At 35.8% G+C, this 18411-nt stretch overlaps 1 protein-coding gene across 1 annotated transcript in view; it reads right to left on the reverse strand.

Moving 5' to 3' along the window:
- Zpbp (zona pellucida binding protein) overlaps window positions 1-18411 on the reverse strand; it is a 390789-nt gene that overhangs the window by 321123 nt on the left and 51255 nt on the right. The window contains exon 8 of the mRNA XM_050141095.1: window positions 12505-12581. Within this exon, the coding sequence (XP_049997052.1) occupies window positions 12505-12581 (77 nt within the window). The remainder of the gene's footprint in view (window positions 1-12504; window positions 12582-18411) is intronic.

Genomic DNA, 18411 nt, shown 5'->3' on the forward strand with positions numbered 1-18411 from the left:
AAAATGTTTTTTTTTAATAGGGGAGGAAAGAAGGAGTCTTGGCCATGACTGCCCTGGAGAGGTAAATATCTAGGTCTCTAGCTGGAGGGCCCTGCACTCTAGACCCCAGACCCCAGAGACATATCCTGCACCCCACCACCACCCAGTGAAGCCCCAGAGACCTGAGAGCTGCATCCCCACACCCACAAACATCCCCCACTGCATCTATGACCACCAGAGACTTGGCCCTGACTGTCCCTGGAGAGGTACGTGTCTGGGTTCCCATTTGGAGGGTCCTGCTCTCTAGGCCGCAGGCCCTGCAGGAACATCCTAAGTCCCACCCCTAACCACCAAACCCGATAGGCCCCAGCATCCTCCTCATACCTGCAACCTCTGACCACCAGAGCCTTCACCCTGACTGCACCTGGAGAGGAGCCCCCAGAGTGGCATCAGCAATTACCAGAGCCACCGCCCTACCTGCACCAGAAGGAATAAAGACCACCTGAAGTCCCAGGACCCACCCAAACCAACTGGAGGAAGAGAGACCCCCGGAAGCATAGGCCCCACCTGCACCGGAGGAAGAGATAGGTAGGCACCAATGCAAGAATACATTCAACAACCTAAAGAGCAATATGGCAACATCTGAACCTAGTGGTCCTATAAAAGGAAGATCTGAACATAACCCAGAAGATGATGAAAACATCCTTAAATATAATTTTATAAAGATGATAGAGATTCTTAACAAGTAAATGAAAAATTTCCTTAAAGAAAAAGAGGAAAATAAACAAAAAATTAGAAGAAATCAATAAATCCCTTAAAGAAAACAAAGAAAAAAGCAATCAAGCAGGTGAAGCAAACAATTCAAAGAGTTCAAAACTTAAAAACTTAAATAGAGACATTAAAGAAAACACAAACCAGGGCAATTCTGGAAATGGAAAATCTGGGTAAATTAATAGGAACTACAGATGCAAGCATAACCAACAGATTACAAGAGATGAAAAAGAGAATCTCAGGAGCTGAAGATACAGTAGACAAAATAGATTCATTGGTCACAGAAAATGTTAAATACAACAAATTCTTAACACAAAACATCCAGGAAATCTTTAACATCATGAAAAGATCAAACCTGAGAATAATAGAGGTGGAAGAAGAAGACCTCCAGCTCAAAGGCACAGAAAATACATTCAACAAAACCACAGAAGAAAACTTTCCCAATCTAAAGAAGGTTATGCTTATGAAAGTACAAGTTTACAGAACGCCAAATAGGTTGAACCCCCAAAAAATAAGTCCCCCTACTTCACCATTTAGTAATCAAAACACTAAACATACAGAATAATGAAAGAATATTGAGAGTTGCAAAGGGAAAAAGGCCAAGTAACATATAAATGCAGACCTATCAGAATTATACCCGACTTCTCAATGGAAACAACAAAAGCCAGACGGTCCTATACAGATGTATTATAGACACTAAGAGACTATGGATGGAAACCCAGATTACTTTACCCAGCAAATATTTGAATCACCATTGATGGAGAAAACAAGATATTGCATGACAAAATCAGATTTAAACAATACCTATCAATATATCTAGACATATAGAAAGTACTAGAAGGAAAACTCCAACCCAAGAAAGGTAACTACACCTGTAAAAACACAGGTAATAATCCCCACCAGCAAAACCCAAAGAAGGGAAAAACACACATAATACCATCAACAACAACAAAACTAAAAATAACAAGAATTAAAACTCACTGGTCAATAATATATCTTAATTTCAGTCTTAATTCACCTATAAAAAGATACAGGCTACTAGAATGGATATGAAAACAAGATCAATACTTCTGCTGTATACAAGAACCATACCTCAACTTCAAAGATGGCATTACCTCAGAGTAAATAGTTGGAAAAAGATAGCTACACTATGAGCTGGTGTAGCTATCCTAATATCTAACAGAATATACTTCAAACTAAAATTAGCCAAAAGAGATAAAGAAGGACATTTCATATTCATCACAGAAAAATTCCATCAAGATGAAGTCTCAATTCTGAAAATCTATGCCCCAAATATAAGCACACCCACATTTGTAAAAGAAACATCACTAAAGCTTGAATCACACTTGAAACCCTCACACTAATAGTGGGAGACTTCAATACCCCACTCTCACCACTGGCCTCATGGAAACTTAACCACCAACCAGAGTACTTTCATAGAATTGTCCTGGGCCTTTTGCACATGTGTTTCTGTTGTGTGGCTTGGTACACTGTGGGAGTAGGGGCTGTCTCTGACTCTGTTACCTACTCTTGGGACACTTTCCTCCTTCTGAATTGCCTCTTCTAGCATTAAAAGGGGAGGAGGTGCCTAGTCTTGCTGCAACTTGATATACCATGGCTGGCTGATATACACTGGAGGCCAGTACTTTCATGAAGGTAAGGAAAAGCGAGTGGAAAGGAGATGGGAGGTTGGGGGAGAAAATGGGAGAAGAGGAGGTAGGAGAAACTGTAATCAACTGAGCAGGGGAAAATTAAATAACTGATTACTAAAATTTTATTATAAAAATACATTGTATGCATCCATAAAATTATCAATGAATATATAAAACTATATAAAAATAACTACATAAAGAGCTAAATATGATGACATACACTGGAAACTTCAGTACTCAGGAGGGATAGGCAGTACAACTGCCATAAATTAAAAGTCAGCTTTGACTACAGTGTGAGATTTTGTCTCAAACCACCAAAAACCAAACACCATCAACAAAACCATAAAAAAAACTCTATCCCATCTCACTCAATCCAGAAAAGGTATAAAAAAGAAAACAAATGACAACAAAATTGGTGAGAATGATAAAATAGAAGCCTTTACATTATGGGTGAAATTTTTACTAGTTCAGCCACCATGGAAATATGCATGGAGGTTGCTCAAAAAGCTAAATCTAGAAACTACCTATGATCCTGCTATATTACTCCCATATAAACACCAAAAATTTAAGTCAGTCTCCCAACAAACAATCTGAACATCCACATTTATAGAAGCACTATTAAAGATAACTGAAATATGAAACTTAGCTAGATATTCATCCACAAATGAATGGATAGAGACTCAGAAATGAAATTCATCTGGTGCCCAATGTTTGGATTATGAATTCATGAAAAAGCTGTTTGCCTGTGGCCCTGCAGTCACCGGGACAGGCCAGAGCTACAGATGGACATAGACACCGCCCTACCGGCCAGGTTTTCCTTTATCTCCTGGTGGGTTTTTCCTGATCCCCCTTTTCAGGCTGGTGTCAAACTAGGTAATCATTTTGAAATCCAGTCATACTTTCACTGTTTTAGAAGCAGCAATAAGCCTCATATTGTCATCATCATCGGTGGCAGATCTGGTGAGAAAATTGGGAATTCTTAAGGGAAGAATTACTTAGAAGGGAGTTTTTCCAATGTTAAAAAATGGAAGACACAATTACAATAGAGAAAGTTCTCTGTATGATTATATAATAAATTATTTAAAACTGGAACAATTAAGTGAAGGGATAATCAATTTAACTGGGATTGACATACTGTTAATTATCATTTTGAATATTATTGTTGTCATCTTCATAATTCTAGGTTTATCTCATAAAAAGTTGTTTGGTTTGACTGCCAAGATACAGGTCTTAGAAAAACTTAATAAAATAGATCATATAAATATCCAGATCCTGACTGAGGAATTTAATAAAGAACCAATTTAAACATTGCATTATAAGGTTAGAGAGGAACAGCCTACAGTATTCAAACAACCAACCTTAATATATCGAATACTCTTATACAAACAACTGCCAAATCATAGATATCTTGAAGGTTGTGCAAGACTTAATGGACTCCTATGTAAATGATGGATTTAAGGTGATTCAAGGAAGTGATAGTCTCATATGTCATGCACTAACCTTTTGTGGATCAAATGTTAAACGTGTGGTCAGTTTATAATGGAATTATCGCTAAAACTGAATAGACTTAGTTAAATCTGTTTAGAGCCTGGTCCACAATTACAGTGGAGTACCTGGTTCAGGGAAGAGGCTAAGACTATTGAACAATAGAGTAAACCTGGAGCTGTGGAAATCTCCCAAGATCAAGTTCTTGGAGAAGGAGATTATGCTATTGTAGAAGAGCAATCTTTATATGATGGCCATGCCCTGGCTTTATGTCATTCAGCAGCCTTAAATGCTTGGGACATAACTAAAGATTTGGAAAGAAAATTGACTCATTTATTAAAGTCGTAAGGGCCCAAAGGGAGCCTTCACAGATTTCTTACAGAGATTGGCTTCAGCAATAAATAAAATGATACAAAATTCAGAAGCTATACAAATAATAATTGAACCTCTGGATTTTGAAGATGCTAATCATCAATATAAAAGGATAATTAGGCTTTGAAGGCAAGATCAGGACTCTTAAAGGAAAGGATCTGAGATACAATGAATACTGTCTCTCATACCCATGATGATACTTGGATAACAGAGGTGATTTCCAGGGGTTTGAGGAAAAATTGAAATGTATAGTGTTATAAACTGGCAAACAAGGTCACCTTAAAAAGAACTGTAAACAGGGCATTTCTAGAAACAATGTTTTTTTCTAAAAGATAATCCAAACAGAACACCCCTCCCTTCTGGATTAGGCAAAAGTTTTGGTAAAGGTAGGCACTAGATCAAGAGACATACAAGGGAATGCCATTGGGAAACTCCTTGAAGGGCCTCTTGCAGGCCCCTATGTCAAATATGGTTCAGTTGTTTCTTGCCATCATAGAGAAAACTCCTTCCAAAATTTATTAAAGAACCTAATGCTTACTGTAAAAAAAACATACTGTTCTGGTTAATAGAACAGCTATATAAGAGAGAACAAAAAAAAATGATTTCTTTATGAGAAACCATAAAGCAAGTATTTTAGAAAACTTCTATAAATGAACAAAGACCAAATTTAAAAATACAAATAAATGACATTGTCATTGAAGGTCTGGTAGGCATAATAATTTCACCAGAATCTTTGCATCAAAATTGGCCTCTTCGGGAGGCAAATATTTAGCTTTTAGGGATTGAAACTTTATCTCAAATGAAACAGAGCACAGGATAGGTCGAATGTATAGGGCCAGAAAGACAAAGAGGAAAATTAAAGTCATATACTGTTAACACAGAAATAAATTTGTGGAGACTTGATTTATTATAGCAATGGAATAATCAAATTAAAAATCACTTAATCTTAAAAACAACCCATAAATTAATGTATGTTTCTGGGGAAAATATTAGAAAGCATTATAAAGAACTGTCACTGACCATTCAAGTTGTACAAGAATAGGGCACAACAGCTGCTGATTTTTTTTAAATCAGCAGCTGTTTGAAAAAAGGCACCAACAGCCCTTACTTCTAAAATTGTTGGCAGAAAAACCTGTGTGGTTTAAGCAATGGCCTTTAACAACAGAGAAACTGCAGGATATAGAACAACTGGTACAGGAGCAACTAAATGTTCGGCATATTGAAGAATCAACCAGCCCTTTGAATTTTTCTATATTTGTTATTAAAAAGAAATCTGGAAAAATGGAGAACGGCAATAGCTTTAAGAGGTATTAAGGTTGAGTTAGTCAAGGTGCTCTCTACAGTCTAGAAATCCTTTAATTTCTCAATTGCCTAAAGAATGGCCTCTTTTAGTTATTGATTTAAAAGATTGTTTTTTCACTATACCTTTACAAGAATAAGACAAAAGCAATTTGCTTTCACAGCGCCTACTTATAATAATTCTCAGCCTGCTTAGAGGTATCAGTGAAAGGTTCTCCCACAAGGACTGTTAAATAGCTGCACCATGTGCAATATTTTGTACGACAGCAATTGTAAATGATACTCAAGAAATTTCCTCAATCTATAGTTTACCATTACAAGGATGATATTTTATTATAAGATTCAAATGCAGATACTTTACAAAGAATGTTTGAAGAAGTAAAAAAATTGCCTTGTTGGGGATTATGAATTGCTCTTGAAAAACATACAAAGAGGAGATTCTATTATCTATTTAGGCTATAAAATAGGTTTACAAAGAATTAGACCCCAAAAGTTGCAAGTTAGGAGAGATCAATTGCAGACTCTTAATAACTTCCAAAGATTGTAAGGAGACATTTTCAATTTATTGCCTACTATTGGGAAAAATCTGATGAACTGAACAATTTAAACAAAACCATAGATGGTGGCAAGACTTAAAACAGTCCCAGAAAATTATCAACTGAAACTGAGAGACAATTGGCTTTGAAAGAAGAGAAATTACAGAAGCCACATATGGATCATGTGGATCAGAAGCTTAATTGCATTCTGGCCATATTACCTCCAAGTAGTCTCCTACAGGAATTTTAGTGCACAGGGAAGATATTGTCTTAGAATGGAACTTTTTACCACATAAGCCAAGTAAAAATTTTGAAATATATATGGAAAAGGTCTGAGTTAATTCTAAAAGCAAAATTGAGACTTCATCAATTAACAGGAATAGACCCAACAGAAATTATAGTACCTTTTAATAAAAAAATGAAATTGACAAATTATGGGCAGAAAGTGAACCCTGGAAGATAGCTTATAGTAATTGAGAGAGTTAACAATAAATATTCCAAAAGTAAGAAAATTCAACTTACGAAGAGAACTAGCCAAATCCTTCCATGCATTATATTCAAAACACCAATAACCAGAGCCCCTACAGTCTATACTGATGCAAATATCAGAAAAGGCAGGTTACAAATCATAAAATTTCAGCAAACTGTCCAAAAGTCACAATTATATGCTATTCTCATGGTACTAAGGGATTTAAAAAAAACTCTCAACATTGTTACCAATTCGCAATATGCAGAAAGTTGTTTTGCATATTGAAACCTCTAAATTTATACCAGATGAAACAGAATTGACTTCATTATTTATTCAATTACAAGATACAATCAAGAATAGGAATCCTCCCATAAACATAACACACATCCAATCCCATATAGGACTGCAAGGTCCTCTATCATTAGGTAATACAAAAATCAACCAGCAATTGAATAGAAATGTGATGAAGGCCTCAGAATTTCATTTAAAAAAATCATGTCAATAGCAAAAGTTTAAAAAAAGACCTTTCCATCATGTGGCAACATGCCAAGGAAAAATGAGAAAATATCCTACTTGTTCTTTATACAAACAAACACCACTACCTGCAGGAAGTAACCCAAAGGGTACTCAAATGAATGAAATCTGGCAGATGGATGAGTTCCATTTTGTAGAATCTGGAAAACTAATATATGTACACCATATTATTGATACCTAGTCAGGGTTTCAATGGGCAACTGCTTTGAGTTCAGAAAAGGCTGATTTGATAAACACACATGAAGTTATGGACATCATGGGGCCATAACAAAGACAGACAATGCTCCAGCATATGTCTCTAAGAAAATTAGACAGTTTTTTTGCTTATTAAAATATAAAGTATATTACAGGTATATCACATAATCTTACAGGCCAGGCAGTTATAGAAAAATCAAACTTTATGGGCTATGCTAAACAAACAGAAAAGGGTCATAAATGCCCCCAGATTACATACTGCTCTATTAACTTTGAATTTTCTAAATGCTAATGAGAAAGGAACAACAGCTGCAGAGAAACACTGGACAGTACAAAAAACTACAGAATTAAGTCAACCCGTACACTTTAAAGATGTACTGACCTCAGAATGGAAACCAAGACAAATGTTACATTGGGAAGGTGTTTTGCTTTTGTTTCCATGTGAATGAAAATCTATGGATACTATCAAAATTGATAAAGACTTAATTTGAACATGAGGCATCTTTAATTAAAAGAGATGAATACTCATCAAACACCATGGCTGTTTAATATAAAATAACATATAAAACTAATAAATGGCCGGGCGGTGGTGGCGCATGCCTTTAATCCCAGCACTTGGGAGGCAGAGGCAGGCGGATCTCTGTGAGTTCGAGACCAGCCTGGTCTACAAGAGCTAGTTCCAGGACAGGCTCCAAAACCACAGAGAAACCCTGTCTCGAAAACAAAAACAAAAAAAAAAAAACTAATAAATGCTTTTCATTTGATCAGATATAACTTGCCAAAACAGAATCTCCCCAAAATTAGGGTTAGGGAAGGGCTTTGTCTTTGTCTTTTCAGGAGAATAAAGGCATTCACCTAAGGAATCTGATGACCACTAGACAAATGACATATCTGAAGAAAAAGGACAAATGAGACAGAAAAAAAAAGTCCCAAGATAAAGAATAAATTGGCCTATTGGTATATCACATTACTAACAGGATAAACTTTCATAAATCTTCCAAAATGCTTGTTTTCTGCTGCAAATGGTCTCTTTGTAGTCTCAGTTCAGGTAAAGATAAAAGCTGGCTTTGGAGTTGGAGTGTGGCTCTCTCCTTCTCTAAACCCAAGCATGCTTATTAAAGTAAAACCAAAATCTCTATCCCATGTCAGAAGAGCCACCTGATATGGGGCAGAATAAAAACAAATATTTAAAGACAATTTTATTGTCACTAATTGCATAATCCTTTGGCCTTATACTGACTCTTTAAAAGTTTTTCTTAAGGTATAAAATATATAACATTAATATATATACATATATATTTATTCTAAACTTTTTATCATGATATTAATTGTCTTATACAGTACTAATTCTAGAAAAAGGTTTCATCTATCTTCCTGTACATGATTTGTGGTTTGAGTCTCATCACTTTTTTGCAGTGAACCATGAACAGGCCTAGCAGTGAACTTCAAAGTCTCCAAAAAGAGGATGGTGTCCCACAATGATTCCTCCAGGACTATGATAATACCACTTAGCTGAAAAACAACACCTAAGGATCAGCTTTGGACTACAAACTACTCAGAAGAATTTCAAGGTGGCTAGCTGAGATGATCCAGCCTCACAGACTACTCTAGGCAGGACTTGCGACAAACCCTGCATATTCCCACTATGCAGAGACTGTACAACAAATGATAATGTTACCTCTCCCAGGACTTGACAATTAATCCAAATTTTCTTTTCAGTATGTCCTAAAGATGCTGTGACCCCCAGATAGCAGGAAATAAATTTGAGAATATGATGCCCACATTCTCAAGAGGTAGTGTGGGTGGTTTTTGGTCATTCAATGGATTATAAATATTTGTCATTTTTTAGGGGAGTTGTTTATAATTTATTATTGGTTAGGGTCAGGAGGAAAGTTGAAGAAAGGAGATTAGATTCAGAGTTCTTTTTCTGAAAAAAAAAGAGGAATACAAATACAATAAGATAAAAGAGTAGATTATTGAATCTACTTTTTAAAAGCAACTACTAGTTTTAAATATTTTATATTGGATTGGAATTTTGTATATTGTATACAAATTTGTATATTAATACAAATTTAGGATTACTTTTGTTAAAACATACTGTACATAATACGCTTCTAATCTTGTTCAAGGTATTGTACCTATACAGCTCATTTAACAATAAGGCAAATTTCTACTTCTTGAAAGTTATTGTTACCAACTGTTTAGGATAATAAGTAAATGTAGGTTAGTAACTAGTCACCTATTACAACTAAACTTGTAGTTATATTAGATATGTTTTCAAGGTCAAACAGAGATATACTGTAAATAGACAGATCATTTTCACATATTTCAGAGATCTACCAAATATGACATTTAAGATATCTTAATAACATAGGTTCCTTTTTATGACAATGTGGCATATCTGCTCCTAGTAGCACCAGTCTACTTCAAAGAAGATGATGGGCACTGTAGAAACTCCACATAGAGCTTACTTTCTTTGTGGCAAAAGTAAGCCATTGAGCAAGAAAAAGCCCTTACCTCAGCTTCTGATAGTATGCTTTCCTAATTGGACAAGCAGGACACAAAAGAGAATGACTGCCAAAACTTGACAAGACAAGGCAAGACAGCCCTTCAGAATATCCTGCTTCATAGAAAAGTCTGTCAAATATTCTAGGCCTTTAGGCTGAAGATGAATGCCCCAACATTGCAGAGGAACTTTGAGTGACTCCCCCAGGCAGTCAGCTGTTTCTACATTCTCACATTTTTTTTGGAAGTTGTTAGCTTGCATTTTCTGCTTACTCAGTTAACACTATTTCCTTCTTGGGTCTCTGAGGTAGTTGAAGGCTACATAGTATAGTTTCCCTTTTTTATGAGACTCAGAAAAGAAATTCACCAAAGAAGTGTAAAGTGTATAAGTTTGAGAGATATCAAAAGATAGTTTTGGGTGGCAATGCAAGTTATGATAGAAAGTAAATTAGGTACAAGTCTTTGGACTCACCAAGATAGGATAGATAATGGGAGTATTTTCTCTGAATTTGTCAAAGGAAAATGAACTAGACATTATTGATGTACTTACTGCCTGTATATATTGTATATAGTTACTGTACTTATTGTATGTAGTTTTTTTGTATTAGTTATAGCCTTCCTTTTTATTTTAGACCAAAAGGGGAAATATAGTGATACTTTATTTTTTTTAATAAATAAAGCTTGCCTAAATATCAGAATGCAAAGCAGCCATCCTAGTCATCCACACACGTCAGGCAGTAGTGGCACACATCTTTAATACCAGCAGCCACACTAGTTAGCCATAGAGGCTGGGTGGCAGTGGTACATGCCTTTAATCCCAGTACTAGAGAGGAATATAAGACAGGAGGAGACAGGAGCTCAGGGTCTCAGTTTCAGTCTGAGGTTTTGTGAAGAGCAATATAATCTGAGGTTCAGTTTATCACCCCTCTGATCTGAGCACTGGTAAGAGATGAGAGCTCTCGAGAGACTTGGCTGCTTTTCTTCTCTAATCTTTCAGCTTGAAACGCAATATCTGTGTATGGGCTTTTACTATTCATGCTATAAAATATATAATATATATTAAATAAAACTAAGGAAGACAAATACATTTTTCCCACATGTGTTATACATAAACATATACACACATGAACACACAAATACATAACAAGTATTAAAGGATCAATTGGGAGGAAAGGGTATAAGTCAAAAATAGAGATGCCATGTGTTGTTTCATAAGTTAACCTAACTTTATATACATACATAAATGTATGGATATACATATATACATAAACTATAACATCAGCATAAGCCTGCAACCATCTATTTATATATAATCTTGAATAAAGCTTTGTGAGATGTTTTTTAATAGAGAAAATTTAAAAACAGAGGATAGAAGAATGAGTTCTAGGATTCAGGAAGCAGGGAGAGTGTCATGGGGATATAAATATGGGTATAAAAAGACATCAAGCCGGATCAAGCTGGGCAGTGGTGGCACACGCCTTTAATCCCAGCACTCAGGAGGCAGAGGCGGGTGCATCTTTGTGAGTTCAAGGCTAACCTGGTCTACAAGAACTAGTTCTAAAACAGGCTCCAAAGTTACAGAGAAACCCTGTCTCAAGAAAACAAAACAAAACAGACATCAAAGATCCAGTTTGAAGCTGTTCTTTGTTTTTACTATAGTGGTGGATACATGACACTACCCCAAACTGTAACTGTATATAGTCTGTCACACAGAAATGGATATAAATGAATGTGAAAAGACAGATAAATCATGGGATTACACCACTATCAATATCCATAAATTATGACATTATATATAGACTGTATATCTATACCTTACTGTTCTTGTAAAGATAAACTTTAAGCTATAACCACGTCCACAGGTTTACACTAAAATGCTCAAAAAATTGATGCTGAATTGTACTAGGGGTTTTAAAATATGACCACAAATCCTATAACACACATTGCATAGAACAATGTATGAGCAAAAAAAAAAAAAGAAAAATCCTTCATAAGATTCTGACAAATATAATACTGATGTGTTTGCTAAACATACTAGTCAAAATTTAAGTCATTCATAGTAAAATCCAGCAATGAAAAGTAGAAGAGAACATCATTCTACTAAAAAGAAAATGTACAGCTGCTCCAAGACTTGACTGCTGAAGACTAAATGCTTTAAGTCTAGAGACAAAACATCTCCAGTCTCATCACGTCTGTTCAGCTTTGTACTGACTCTAGCCATTCAGATTAGGTCAGCTAAATGAGTAAAGACTTAAGAGAAACATGTAACTGTATACCTGTGGACAATATGATGACTGCACAAAAATACTAAATATCTATGAAATAACTATTCTAACAAGTGAGTAGCAAAATACCACTATATAAGGTCAATATGTAAACATCTATGGAAACTGAAACAACTGGAAGAATTACAGCCATGATTTCTCCTTAATATAAACTAGCCATATGAAATAAGGCCAAATAAATGAAAAACCATTCTTTAGATAACCAGTTACACGATATTAAATATAAAGTAATTTGTCAAATTTCAATTATATTGATTTCTTATTTTGTAATGGGTGAAGTTTTACTTCATTATTGGAAGCCCTTACTGTGGGCCTCTATGTATTTTCCAAATAGCTAAAACAAAGACTAATTATGATGAATCTTTAAACACTGGGCATTTCCATTCAATTTTTTTCTTCATTTCCACCAGATCATAACATACCTTAGATAATCTTTTGGAAGATTCACAATTATGGTCTGTACATGGCTTGGGTCCTTTTTCAGTGTCTATAGATGAAACTGAGAAAATATATTATATTTTATATTTGTTCTGATATACTATACCAAGCTACTTAAATTTTGAAAAATAAAATATCACTTGTCAACTACATCTCTCCCAGGATAAAAGGCTGGATTTTCTAATGCTAAGTATTTCAGCAAAATCCTAAGTCAAATATTTCTTTATATAAATCATAAAATGTTCATTTCTACAATCATATTAGGAATTAAGTAACTGATGCTGGGATATTTTAATTTTACAGAATTATATCAACTTTTACAATGTATTATAACCATATATATATTATATATGTATAATATATATATATATATACACACACATACAACCATTCTCTGTCAACCTCCATTCATATATATTGGGTATCACTACCCTAATTCAATGCTCATTGTGGAAGTACAAATTAAAAAAAGGAAAGATAAACTGTAATAAAAATATTAGATATGCTATGAGACTGGACTATGGTTGTGGCCATTTTAACCAATATAATAAGCATGGTCATGCATATAGGTACATTTTTATTTATGCACATATAGGAGAAACTATATGGAAACTATAATTCTATTTATTTGCGATAAACAAGTGAGCATTAGGAAAACTCAATGGGCAAAGGAATATTGGACTGATGAGCATCTCTCCAAGGTCACTGAGGAAATTCCTGCTGTACTAAGACTTCAATCTGAAATCTTGGGTAAGAAACAGGCTCTATAAGAATTTACAATAGCTAATCCTTACAGAGTAGAATGTCACCTCATACCCAAACACCTTTGTTAATTCCCACTACCAATAAAAATATATGAAATACTCTTACTTGTAACCTCAGATCTATAATTAATTCATAAACATAGTATTTAATATCTTAAGACTTTCATACTCTGCAAAAAAGGCTCTGCTTTGTCATTTTGGTCATTATTTACAACTAAGAGAATATAATGAAAACTGTACTTCAGTTTTCAAATTAAAATTACTTATAAAATAGTTAATATTATTTCTGGTAATTTTCCATAAATACTACTTGCATCCTTTGGCTATTCTAGACTATTTTCTAATAAATCATATGTCATCTGTATGCATGTTATTAATTGGCTCATTTTCCCAACAATCCTTCAAACAGAAATAATTTTCCAATGGAATTGTGTAATTGCTCACATATTTACTAACCCTAATGTCCCTGAGAAGTGATAGGTTACCTGAAAGAGCACAGATTCTAAACTCTGAGGACAATTTTTAATATGCTCAAAGAGCTGAAGGAAATTATGGATGAATGAATAAAGAAAACAGAACAGTTTGTCATGACAAGAATATTAATAACATAAAAATAAATTATGAACTTGTCATTCAATAGCTCTAATGAATAGAATTATAACTGAGAGAAATTCACTAAAAGATTAAAACAACATATTTGAGCAGTCTGGAGAAATAATTAGAGAACTTAAAGATATGTCACTAAAATCTGACCAAAAGAAAAGAAAAACAAGTGAACAAAAGTGAAACAGGCATAAAGAATCATGGGACAAGTTCACCAGCATACTCATAGGACATGAGGGGAGGAAGGAGAGATGCAACATTCAAATATTTGAGTAAATAATGGCCAAACTGCCTCAAATCTAACATGATATAAATTTTCACATGCATAGAGATGGAGCCTACATGTATACCGTGAAATATGCTATAATCAAACATCAGAAATGAAAGAGAAAGAGATAATTCAGAAAGGACCAAGGACAATTAATGTGCCACATATAGGGGCTATACAATACTAAACAAAATAGGAATTATCATTTGATTTTTAAGGCCAGAGTATAAATTTCCATAGAGGCCTATCTTAAAAATAAGGATACACATAGAACATAGGGAAAAGAAAAGGTTCATTGCAGTTAACATGAATACAAAAGAAGCTAGAAATATGGTGTTTCTTTCATGCAAAATAGAAATCAGAATAAGGAAAAATATTATACCTGATTTCAAGGAACAATACGGTCATCACATAATGAAAGTAGGATCAATCTTTACAAAGGTTTAAGAATCCCTGTTATCTATGTCTTGAGTAAAGGTATTTGACAGTTGGATACAGTGGAGACCCAAGTTCAGAACCCCTGTACTCAGATGACAACAGCGAGGGCTGGGGTGGTGACAATGACATGTATTGCATGTACATGACCTCTGTAACTGCAGAACTCATGTACAGAGGAAGACAGGTCCTGACAAGTCGAACTAGTACAGACAGCAAAGTGCACATATAAGGAGAGAGCCCATGTCAAAAGTAGATTGCAGAGTGACAGAGGATGATACCCAAGGCCAATCTCTAGCCTTGCATGTACACATGAAACAAACAAACAAACACAGACACAGACACACAATTTGAGGACAAAACTTTTAGAACTGTTAGAAAAATAACAAAATCTACTATTATCTCTCAATATTCCTCTATAAGTAATAGAAAAACAAAAAAAAACAGAATATAAACTATACATAGAGCTAACTCACAGAGCATCTTTTAATAACTGAACAAATAATACTTAGAGACATTGTCATGTAGTAACGCAGAACACATGTTATTCTCAAACTCATATGAAGCATTTAAAATGAACCTACTCTATTTGAGTCATAAAATGCAGTTTGAAATATTAAAAACTAGAGACATGAGCAAGGAAGTCAAGCCCGCGAGGGGACACCCACCCACTGAGACGGTGGGGCTGATCTATTAGGAGCTCACCAAGGCCAGCTGGACAGGGACTGAAAAAGCATGGAATAAAACCGAACTCTGAACATGGAGGACAATAAGGGCTAACTGCTCTTTGGACTGGAGAGGAAGGGGAGGGGAGTGGGGCGTGGGGAGTGGGGGGAGGGAAAAGGGAGGCGGGGAGGAGGCAGAAATTTTTAATAAAAAAAACTAGAAAGCATGCAAATTATGCATCCAGTTCAAAAAATAAGCTAGAAATCAGTAAGAGAGAAGCAGATTGAAAATCCTGAAATATTTGGACATAGAGAAACACATTAATGTATAATATATGAAATATCAAAAAGTAAATAATTTAACTTAATAAAAGTAAAATAAACTTACCAAACTCTGTAACATAAGGTAAAAAGTAAAAAGAAATTTATAGTAAAAAATATAGGTTATTCATACCATTGAGAACAAATATTAAAAAAGACATTGGGGATAGCAAATGGCTCAGTAGGTAAAGGAAGCAACCTGAGACCTGAGTTTGCTCCCAGGATCTATAGAGATGTAGAACAAGAGTACCAACCCCACAAAGAGGTCCTCTGGCCTCTATATGTGCACATATGCCCACATCAAATATACTGATGTACGATAATAACAATGAATACATTTTTAGACAAAAGAAAGATTGATTCAATCAATAGAAACTTGCATATAGGAAATTGGAAAAATTAAGCAGATTTGGTTAAAAGAAGAAGAAACAATATACCAAATTAGAGTAGATATCATTGAGATGGTGACTAGGGGACTGGAGAAATGGCACAGAGATTAAGAGCAATTGCTGCTTTTCTAGAAGATCTGAGTTCAGTTGTGTATATTGGCACTAGGTCCACACAGTCAAGCTCTTCTAACAGTCAACTGTGGGTAGGGACCGGGCTCATTACCAGTACTAATAACTCGAGGTTTATCAATGGATTCCCGCAGACAGAGAAGCATAGTTTCTAGTTGTATGGCTGCTAGTGAGCACATCTAACTGAAAAGGATAGCTCCAAACCCAGGATCACACAGATAGCCCTAGTTGAACTCTGCTAGTCACAGAACAGAAGTTAATTAACATGAGGAAAAACTCCATAAGGAATAATAGGGGCTAGCAGAGGTAAGACGAAAATAAGGGAGGGTTGGGGGAAGAGTAAACAAAATACACTACACGTGCATATAAATATGTCAAAGAAGAAAATTTATAAGTAAAAAAACCTTACCAACACTTACAATATATCCCCAAAATGGATGTATTTACTCCAGAATAAATTAATGCATTAGGGATTATTTATCTGATGATATCTCACTATGAACTATTTACCTTGATACAAAACTCAGATAAATACATTACAAAAGAGGAAAACTTCGGACCAATAAGTCTGCTGAACATATATGCAAAATATTTCAACAATATAAAATCAAATCCAACAATATATCAAAAGAACAATCTGAGGTAATCCATCAGAATTTAGACCAGGCCCCACATGACAATGAAAGGGAAGCCATCCTAAGAGCACACCACTAAGGAAAACGGAGAGGGAGAGCACTGCATGAGCCCAATTTCATTCTTGTTAAAGAGCAGTAACTATGACTGTGTCAAATTTCTTCAGCTAGATAAAGAACTTCTGCAACAAACTGCAGTCACCACCATAGTTGAGACCGAATAATCAGAGGGCTTCATGAAGGAACAGGGCAAATGCGTTCTCTCTCACCACCCGTCATGATTCTAGGACTTTAACTAGTGCAATAAACTGAGCAACAAGATTACAAAGGAGGGCAGACTGCATCCAGACAGGACCCACTACAGTATCTTCAGCACAGCCGAGCCGCTGGAGAACAAACATCCAATGAAGCTAGTGCTCAGAGAAAAGCATTCCTTTCAGCAGCAGAGAAAGAAAGCAGAACAGCAGAGTACAGGGTCACTTCCAGAGCCTTGTTAACACTGACGGTGCAATCATAATGTCAGAACAATGACTATGGACAGAGCTCTCAGAGGGCCCTCACCATAGTCTGATGAACATATTTACATAAAGGTGGGCAGGGGAGGAGAAGGGAATGGTGAGGAGACAAGGCATGAGAGCTGCTCTACCAGAGAATTAGTACTAGGGAAATCCTGTTATTGCTACTCCACCAGATCAGTGACACAGTGAGAAAAAAAAAAGGCATTTTTTGTTTGTCTGTTTGTTTTGTTTTGGTGTGGTTTGGTTTTTTGAGACAGGGTTTCTCTATAGCTTTGGAGCCTGTCTTGGAACTAGTCTTGTAGACCAGGCTGGCCTTGAACTCACAAAGATTTGCCTGCCTCTGCATTTTGAGTGCTGGGATTAAAGGTGTGCACCACCACCCAGAAAAAAAAAAAAAAAAGCATTCTTAAAGGACTCTGTAGACTCAGTGGCTGCACAGCTAGCTATACAGACAAAGGGAGCAGACTGCAAGGCTCATGCTGGAAACTCAGAGCAAACCTGTCCCAGGACTATAGTCTGAGGCCTGGCCTTCAGAATACTTGTAAATAGAGAAGGAAACTTTGTGATTTTGAGTGAGAATTAATCCAGTGTTCCATGAGAAGGATATCTGGCCTGAGACACAGAACAAAGTAGACCATTTAGAGGCAGATCTGGAACCCAATCCTGCCCCTTTGAAAGACTCCAAATAGACAGGACCAACAACCATAATCTGTCCTTACCCCCACAAAGGACTACTTGGAGGCAGCTCATCTACCCAGGTCCCAACCCCATGCCGACTGTGAACTTCATACTGGTAGGTTTGGCATACACACCGCACCCCCATGAAACCACCCAAAACTGTTAAGAATCAAGCCTAGCTTCCATGGTCAGTTACAAAATTACAGACAGATCGCACCTCTACCCAGATTTCTTTTCTTCTTTTTGTATTTACCTTATGGAGTGCTACTCAGCAGAACAGATCTACCATATCATATCCTCTTTGCTCTTTTTCAAAGTTTTCTCAAGAACATTGGTTGCCCCAGAGTGGACTGTCTGCATATCTCAGCCAGCCTCTCGAGCTCTGGGGTTGTTTTGGGGTTCCAGATTTCATTTTTGACACCTGTCTCTCTTTATTTTCCTTTAGCTGGAGCTGCTAAATCTCCTCTCTACTTTTATTGCTTACTTTCC

This window comes from Alexandromys fortis, unplaced genomic scaffold (genome assembly GCF_014885135.2).
Source record: "Alexandromys fortis isolate MF-2015 unplaced genomic scaffold, M_Fortis_MF-2015_v1.1 scaffold_7, whole genome shotgun sequence".
In the NCBI taxonomy this organism is placed as follows: Eukaryota; Metazoa; Chordata; class Mammalia; order Rodentia; family Cricetidae; genus Alexandromys; species Alexandromys fortis.